The following is a 9,701-nucleotide window of genomic DNA, read 5'->3' on the forward strand; positions in this document are numbered from 1 at the left end:
TTGGTGTAACAGGCGTAGAGATGAGGGGTTCAGCAACAGATGAGCTGAGATAGAAGCAAAGTCACTTCATCTGTAACAAATTGCTCTGGCTTCATTTCATTTCTTTTAATCGTCACACTTGGGCGCCCCGGGAAGACTCTTATAAGAATGTCCTCCATGTGGTCCAGATGGAGGGTAAATTCAATCCATCGTATTTCATTCACCCTGAAAAACACAACCCTCTCCCTGTCACAGCCCAGCCTCAACTTACTGTATTCACATTTACCCTGTAAAAACAAATTGCATTCATATAGAATTAGATTTGCTGTTAGTCATTAGTTAGTCATAGATTTACAGAAATCTACAGCATAGAAGAACGTTCCTTGTCCCATTGAATATGTGGGGTGCTGGTCAAAAAGCATCTAACTGTTCTAATACTACTTTCCAGTGTTTGGCTCATAGCCTTGCATACCTTGACTTTGCAAGTGCACATCTAAATGACTTCTTCAATAATTCTACAACAATAATCTCTGCATGGGCTCGTGAACAACAAACTCTAATACGCATTTGCTGTGAGGTAATAGATCAGTGATTGAGTTGAATGGCAGAGCACCCTCAAGGGGCTGGTCTCCTACACCGATCGTTATATCACTGGTCTATAGAATGGAATAGCCACCAATTAATAAAACCACAAACAGTCTCATAAACACCTTGCTGGGTAATCAATAAAAGGAAAGATAAGTTTAAATTGATCTAACTATAGAAAGGGAAGTCAAGTTTTATCCTTGTACTACTTACTAAACATACTTGCAACTAAATCCCACGACACTGATACCAGTTTGATGTGTTTGTACAATACCCTAATAGTGATAGAGGAATAGTTTAGATTGAGAATACATAAGTTTTTTTACAATGCCTTAACACTTGATAATCAGACGATATAGATTTAACATGACTGAAGGTAATGAAGGGAAATGTGTTTTATGCACTGATTTCAAATGCACTGTTTGGTTCAATAGTAGCCTTCAAAAAGGGAATTGGATAAATATTTAGAGGAAACAAACTGCAGGGAAAGAAAGAGAGAAAGGGAGTAGAATATCTAGATTGTTCTTTCAAAAAGCGAGCATTGACTTGATGGGTCCAAAGGCCACATTCACTGTTGTTCCAATCAACCTGTTCAGAAATGTTATTACACACCTCTGGAGCAGGTGGGACTTGAATCTGGGCCTCCTGTCTCAGAAATAGGGACACTGCCAAAAAGCCCCAAATTCCTGTGCTATACTGATTCTTCATCTGATCTGGAGTCACATGTTGGCCAGACCAGGTAAGGACAGCACATTCCACTCCCTAAAGGGAATTAGCGAACCAAATGGATTTTTATGACAATTGTGGCCATTCAATTCCAGATTTTTTATTGAATACATTTGCCGTTATCTTCCAAGGCAGGATTCAAAACCTCATCCCCAGAACATTAGCTAGATTACTAGTCCAGTGCACAATACCACTACACCACTCACTTGTTCTCACACTGAAAAGCTTTCCCTCTGCAGCACCTTCTACCCGACCATTTAAACCATTTTAAAATGTTCTACATAATATAAGACCGAGGAGCAGGAATAGGCTGTCTGGCCCGCCATTCAGTAAGATCATGGCTGATCTTTTTGTGGCCTCAACTCCACTTAACAACCTTCTCACCATAACCCTTAATTCCTTCATTGTTCAAAAAAAAATCTTAGCTTTAAAAACATTCAATGAGGAAGTCTCAACTACTTCACTGGAGAGGGAATTCCACAGATTCACAACCCACTCGGTGAAGAACTACCTTCTCAATTTATTCCTCAATCTGGTGCTCCTAAATGTTAGGCTTTGCTCTCTTGAACTATTTTCACCTGTGAGTGGAAAAAGCCTCTCCACTTCTATCTTATCTATTCACTTTATAATTTTATATTTTTCTAAAAGATACACCCCCCTCCCCAATTCTAAATTCCAATGAATACAATCCCAGTCTACTCAGTCTCTCCTCATACGTCAACCACCTGAACTCTGGAATCAACTGGCGAACCTCCTCTGCACTCCCTCTAGAGCCAATACATCCTTTCTCAAGCAAGGAGACCAAAACTGGGGTACTCTAGATATGGCCTCACCAGCACCCTATACAACTGCAACATAACCTCCCTGCATTTAAACTTAATCCCCTTAGCAATGAAGGACAAAATTCCATTCGCCTTCTTAACTTCCTGTTGCACCTGCAGACCAACCTTCTGTGATTCATGCACAAGGACACTCAAGTCCCTCTGCACATCTGCATGCTGTAATTTTTTACCATTCTAATATATTCTAGTATACAGCACCTTTAAATAGGAAAACATCCCAAGAGTGTAGTCAGATATCATTTGATATCATGCAATAAGGAGGCCCCTGAAAATAATGCACTGAAAACTCTGTTGATACATTGTGACCAATTATGTACACAGAATCAAGTTTTCTAAAGAGAGACGAAGAACAAACACAGGATTTTAGGAATCTCCAAGTCACAAGTCTATCCTCATTTAGATGAAAATCAGTGAAAAAGACTTGATTTCTCCAACTGTGCAAAATTTAATGCAAAACAAAATCTGTAAGCCAAGACTTTTACTAAAGGTTTTGTTCACAAACTTTAGAAGTCTTATTAAAACACATCATTTTGATTGAGCAGTTGGCTTTCAGACCTCCCACTATGGTTGGCTTCCAGACCTCCCACCACGCTTTTGCTTTCCTTCTTTAGCTTCTATGTTGAATGACTTGTGACAACGTTGCTGACCACATCAGATCCTGGTCTAACAATGCCATGACTTAAACTTATCTCTTCCGTTTCTAATCCATGGTCTCAACCTCTCCCTACTGTTGCAAACACCTATGCAGTTCCATAACATTCCTGGATCTCTGAACACTATTAGGTCCCTTACAATCCTTAGTTTCCATCAACTGATTATCAGTGACTGCACTTTCAGCTGCTTAGCTCTCAAATTCCATCCCCCCAACCATTTCCAACTCTCTCTCACTTCATGAGATTAAAATATATTTCTTTAGCAAATACTTCTAACCAACTCTCCTAATACATCTTCCTGCAGCGGTGTGTCAAATTTTGAATGATTACATTGTTGTAAAGTGCCTTGGGATGACTCACTGCATCACTGGCATTATACAGATCATTATCTTCCTACATTAAAAGGCCACCAATTATTGACATATTTTTGCTCTCTTGCCAACAGAGGGTGACATTGCACTTCCATATTGCTAACTGCACCATCTAGTGGCCTGGATGACATTCAGCAAAACTAAAATTCATTATTTTCTGCGTACTGAATTTTTTTAGTTACAAAATGTATACCATTTGGGATGGCCATTCAGCCAGAACCAGAGTTTGTGCCAGCTCTCTGCAAGACCAACTTAGGCAGCATCTTTTTGTCCAAAGTGTCAATGAAGAGATAGTTGAAATTCCACTGCTCCAGCACTTTTCTTTATTAATATTTCTTGATATGCATTCATGTGAAAGACTTTGGCACTATGTGATGTGAACTGCGAGCAGTCTCACCAGGAGTCAGAAGTTTACAGGCTCAAGTGACACTTCAAAAACTTGAGCTGAAAAAGCAAAATGACACTTGTAAGTGGAAGTCATTATCATCACAGAGGGTCGCAGGCTAGTAATCCAGTTTAATGTTCTATGGACATGGGCTTGAATTCCTCCATGTCAGATGATGTAATTTGAATTCAATAAAAAATATGGTCTTATCACTATTGTCAATTGTTGTGAAATCTCGTGTTTCACAAATGAAGGACATTGGCCGTCCTTACCTGTTTTGGTCTACATGTGACTTCAGACCCGTGGCAATGTGGCTGATTTTTAAATACCTTCTGAAATGGCCTTCGCATGCCGCTTACTTCAAGGAGTAAGGATGGGCAGTAAATGTTTACCCAGCCAGGGTCACTCACATCCCATGAATGAATAAACACCCCATATACACTTCACCAATTTTGAAACGCAAATTGATAGTGAAATAAGATCAATTAGCAGGTTGATTTATTTTTGCAGTTTTTAAATGAAGCAATGTCCCACCTTGACATTTCAAGTTATTGGCATTATTCTCTTTGGAATACTGAAACAGTACATTCTCAGATTCAAAAAAAGACAAATTCAACATCCACTGCTGTTTGTGGAAGAGAGTTCCAAATCTCTACCACCCTTTGTGTGTAGAAATGCTTCCTGACATCTCTCCTGAAAGGTCTGGCTCTAATCCTCATATTATGCCATATGTCTGGAATCCCCAGATGGCACAGTTTGCTTTTACCTACCCTGTCTTTTCCTGTCAATATCTTTGTAACCATGTAAATAACCAAAACTTACTCTACCCCTTTAGAAGCATAAATGCACTTTTCTAAGACTAATATAGTCTGTGTCAGACTATGTACCACTTCCTTTCTCTGCTATTGCAGGGGTTTACCATTGGGCAAAACCCCAGGTCGCAAAGGTCAGAGATTGATCAGCCAAAGGATTCCCATCCTCTTGGTAAGAGTTAATTGGAGGAGCCATGCTCTGAGATCCATTACTTGTATGTTGACAAAGAGCATTCATTACTAACTGTGTGAACTACAAATTCAGAGTTTCATATGCAATGTAGGTTAATGCTTTGCAAAGCCTATTTCCCCACGGTGATTTAATTTCTGGCAGGCTGAATTTAACCCAATGAACTTAGTTTTAGTATGACTGAAGTCTTTTCACAGAGAGGAGAAAAGCTTAAAATGTGACAAACAGCTAACATGGGGTTAAACAGCAGACTCTCAGTCTAGTAATTTGTGATGGAGTCCCAGCCTCCTCCTCAGAGCAAGGATTGATTACAGTCCTCATTATTACTGATTAAAAAAAGGGCTACATTACCAATTCTCAATGTTGTGCAGACAGAGGTGTGGGGACCTACAAGACTTGGAATAACCTCTCTCAATATGAAGGCAATGAATTTTAATCATCAGCTGGCTGAGAGGACAACTTGGAAACAGGAGACAAGACACAGAAATGTTTTGGGCATTATTTATCATTAATGACAGGAGGGAGGAACATGCTCAGCAAACCCTTATATTAAAAAAAGCACATAGGCCTTTACACAGAGGGAGTTGTAGGAGGTTCTGGATTCCTTAGGTTGGCCACCATCTTGGCTAGCATGCGATTGCACAGAGCTGCATAAGGATTCATGATGGTCACTTGATACTTGGCAAATCTATTGCCGAGATCCGCCGCTTTTCTGAAGTCCTGCAGAGCCTCTTCATCCTGGCCGTAGAGTCGGTAAAGAAGCCCTCGCTGAACCAAAGCCAAACTGGCTGTCCGTCCTCTTCCTTCGCTGAGATCAACTGCTTTGTTCAGGTCACTCTTGGCCCCTGAGATGGATAAAATTATCTGTTAGTGAGCCAAGTGTCTCTTGATGAGTCAATATATAAAATGTCAACTGAGAGAACCAGAATAATGGAGATCAGAGTAGGCATTTGACCCTTTGATTGCCCTCCACTATCCGCATATAGTGATCTATAGCAGATCAGAAAGTCTTGACCAACTGTCACACAAATCCCATTTCCTCAACATCTTTTTTCCTGAAACCTATCAAATGCTCTCTTTGGGGGCAGCACAGTGGCGCAGCGGTTAGCACTGCTGCCTCACAGCGCCAGGGACCCGGGTTCAATTCCCGCCTCAGGCAATGTCTGTGTGGAGTTTGCACATTCTGCCCGTGTCTGCGTGGGTTTCCTCAGGGTACTCCGGTTTCCTCCCATGGTCCAAAGGTGTGCAGGTTATGTGAATTGGCCATGCTAAATTGCCCGTAGTGTTAGGTGCATTAGTCAGGGGTAAATGTAGGGGAATGGGTCTGGGTGGGTTGCTCTTCAGAGTCGGTGTGGACTTGTTGGGCCGAAGGGCCTGTTACCACACTGTAGGAAAACTAATCTAATTTAATCTTAAATATGCTCAATAACTGAACATCCAGGTATATAACTTGTGAGTGAGAACTTTCTTGTGCTGATGTTTCTATGGCTAAACCCTTATTTTGAAATTGGGTTGTATTCTAGATTCCCCAGCCAGAAGAAACATGTTCGCATCATCTACCATCCGTCCTTCCCTAGGCAAGGAGCCCCAATCTCTACAGCATACTCCAGGTGCGGTCTCACCAACACCATTAGGAAGATGTCACACTGCGATATTCCAGTCTTGGTAACCAAAGCTGACCATACTCAGTTTCAGAATTGCTTGAATAAAGTCATTGCCTGAGTGGAAATAAACCTAGGCTGCAGGCAGAGCTCAGTAGTTCCTTAAGCTGGTGCAGGGTAGGGGGACAGAAGATGGGAAGGTTGGTGGGAATAGGTGGAACTGTGAATTAATACTACATCCTTAACAATATACTAAAGAAGCGAGAAAGAAGTTTCGTAATCCACACATCTCACTACCTTTCCTTCTCGACAATTGAATATATGCTTTGTTAATGCTATATCACCACCATTAGCTCTATAGGACATAGCAAAACACTATTTGGCTCCTCAAAGGTGCTCTGCCACTCAACTAGATCATAGTTGATTTTCCGACTCAATACCTATTTCACGTACATATCCTTTATGTCAATATCTCAAAATCTATTGAATGCATTCAAAGGTTGCACTTCCACAGTCTTCTGGGCTAGACAGTTGCAAAAAAATGCACTATCTTGAGTGAAGAGATTCCTCATCTCACTCTGGCACGCCCCTTGTTCGGAGACTGTGTCCCTTAATTCAAGGCCAACCCCCTCAGTTAGCCAGGGGAAACATCCTTCCTGCAAGACCTTATTCAGTCTTTTAAGACCATTGTATGCTTTAATTACATTTTAAGGGTATCATCTAAAGCTGGTGGACATCTAAATTAAAGTCAAAGGAATTTTGTTTACTATAACTGCCTTGAGACATTTGCCATTTCAGGAAGGGGAAAATTATGTTGAGCTCCTACTTCCAGCCACTGTCAATGGTGAGTACCGGAGAACAGTTATAACTATCAGTGAAGATTGCATATCAGCTGCAATGTCCTCGGTTTTTTGGCTGCTGCTGTCCATTGTTGTGATCACTTAATGAGTAGAAACTAGATGCAAATATCATTTTTAACACATTTACTTTCTTCAACTTTGAAGTACATTAACAGAGCATGTGGAAATACCATTCCACCCATGCATTAGCAGACCCATTTTCCACATACATTTCTCTTTCCCCTGTCTAGCTTTAACTCTGTCAATCTATTGGGTTGTTATTTCTATCATCCATCAACTTATCCATCATTAAACCTGTCATCCCATACATTAATTATCCCACCACCATTTATTATCCATTAAACCACTGTTACACCCACACCCACTAGACCATCCACACATCATCGTACCCATCAGTCATTTTCAGTTCATGAAAATAGATTCACCATTGCCATTTGTCCATCCAACCATTGCACAACACAATTCACCTGTGCATCCTCCCATTCCCCCACTCATCCATCATCACAGACAAGACAGTCAGTCAGTCAGTATGAGCACAAATGGCTAAAGGTAAGTTCCCATTTAATAAAAAAGTTTGCACTCCATCCCATCAGTGCTATGGTATCCCTGGATCTTTACCTGTTGTGTCTCCCATCAGGCGCAGACTCTGTGCTCGGTTGTTGTAGCCAGATGCTCGCTCAGGGAGGATCGCTATGGCCCGAGTGAATACTTCCACAGCTGCATCCACACTCCCAGATTCTGCCAGGGAAACTCCATGCAGTTCCAACTGTTTAGCCTGTTGCACTAAGACTGGATCAAACTTGCTATCTAAACATGACACCAAGATGGGTTACACAGATAATCAAAAGTTCCAAAATAAACTTAACATTCCCCCCTATTTAACCCTAGTTGACAGCCCACTGCACAGGGAGCATGATCTCAATGTGAGAGAGTATGAGCAGTAGTTTGGGAGCTGGTTTCCTATGTACTGAAACTTGCCAGGCTACAGGTCCCCTACCACCCTCTATGCCTTCATTTTAAAATTCTCATCCTTGATTTCAAGTCACTCAAAGGCCTCTCTTGCATTTACACTGTCCTCAGATGTCTGCAGTCTTCAAGTTGTGGCCTTGTGAGCTTTCCTAGTGTCAGTTTTCCACAAGTGACATTCAATTGCATAGGCCATAAGGTTAGAATCCCCCTCCCTGAATTGCACAAACTTTCTTTCCTGTCTTAACAATCCCTTGTTGAAGCATTCTGGACTATTTTATAATATTAAAAGGTGCTACATAAATGTAAACTGTTGCAGGGTACTAACTTTCTGAGGTCAAGTGCTTTCTGTGCAATGGGGTTCCGAAAGTGCTTAATCTAACTCCAAAACAGGATCGATGGGGACTGGGGGGTACAACTCTGAAGAAGATTGACTTTGTTGGTTTAATGTCCCTCAGACATTAATTCTCAAATATATGTACTCCCAAGGCATTGACCATTGCTGGGATAGAGGTTCCCAGGGCTGTCAATCAGAAACAGGATCCAAAAACACCGACTTTCACTAGGGTGTAAGCTCCTGGGAGCTGACCCTCACTGTGCTCACGAGCTACAGGCAGACATTACATACTACACTCAAGTTTGCACTACATTTGACACTAGTGAATACAGATGAATGTCACTGCAAAACCTGATCTTGCCCTCACCACAACATCCACAAGCAAAACTGCTTTTCTAAAGGGTAACACAAAGCTCTTTAGCCAAAATAAACAAATGAAACTATCAAATACTCACCATCATCAGTTAGATCGACCTCTGCTTCCAATCCAAAATTGTTGCCAAAAGGATTGTTGGGGTTGAAGATAGTCTGGAGCACAGCTTGGTCACTGAGGGTAGACATTTCCTGGGGTTGATGTGAAAATTTCTTGCAAATAGGTACAACTTGTTCACAACAGATTCCTCTATCTAAGCTTGTGGAGTGGACTTCAGACTTCACTCCAGCCAATGGGACTGTGGGGTGGATGCCAATGCTCAGAGCACTGACCTGCGCACGGTTGTAAACAGCAATGATATCAACCACAGAATATCTGACAACACAGGCTTTGTAGAAACCAAAGATCATTCCCAAAGACAGCAAGCAGCAGACCTTCAGTCAGAGCCCCACTCTTAACCATTGATTCCAGGTCCCCCTTTCTGAGGTAGGACCTTATTGTTCAGTATCCAACTGATACTGTGCAAATCAGCAATGGCTATTTAGCAAAGAAACGAAAGGCACAAACTTTGCAAGAGACATGATTAAAGGAATGAGAGAAAATCTTTTAGGATAATACAAATTTAAGTACTGAAATAAAATTGACTTCATATCAAAATTAAGCACATTGTCAACAATGTGTACTAACTGCAAATTGTAGCATTTGCTACCTTGACTCAGAATGGATAAACGGTGGAGCTGGAAAAAGCACAGCAGTTCAAGTAGCTTCAGAGGAGCCGACATTTCAGGTCAGGTCCTGATGAAAGGTTCCGGCCTGAAACGTTGACTCCGCATCCCCTCTGATGCTGCTTGACCTGCTATGCTTTTTAAGATCTATTCTTTATCCACTCTGACCCTCCAGCATCTGCAGTACTCACCATCTGAAAGTACTTTGACTCAGAGTCAAGTCTCTTTCATGTTAACCCAGGCTGAAGCCTAACATACACTGTCACTCCAGTAGAGTGTAAAGCAAGTGCTGTGAT

The 9,701-nt window shown here is 41.4% G+C and overlaps 1 protein-coding gene across 1 annotated transcript; it reads right to left on the reverse strand.

Annotated features, from left to right (window-relative positions):
- Positions 1-5,030: 5,030 nt before the first annotated feature.
- ttc36 (tetratricopeptide repeat domain 36) lies at positions 5,031-9,278 on the reverse strand. Its single transcript, XM_072593400.1, has 3 exons — positions 8,763-9,278; positions 7,623-7,811; positions 5,031-5,388 (listed from the first exon to the last, which is right to left on the reverse strand). Exons 1-3 carry the CDS (start codon positions 9,088-9,090, stop codon positions 5,114-5,116), a joined length of 792 nt encoding a protein of 263 aa, XP_072449501.1. The 5' UTR covers positions 9,091-9,278; the 3' UTR covers positions 5,031-5,113.
- Between the last annotated feature and the right edge of the window lie 423 nt (positions 9,279-9,701).

The sequence above is a fragment of the Chiloscyllium punctatum genome, chromosome 23 (genome assembly GCF_047496795.1).
Source record: "Chiloscyllium punctatum isolate Juve2018m chromosome 23, sChiPun1.3, whole genome shotgun sequence".
Taxonomy (NCBI): domain Eukaryota; kingdom Metazoa; phylum Chordata; class Chondrichthyes; order Orectolobiformes; family Hemiscylliidae; genus Chiloscyllium; species Chiloscyllium punctatum.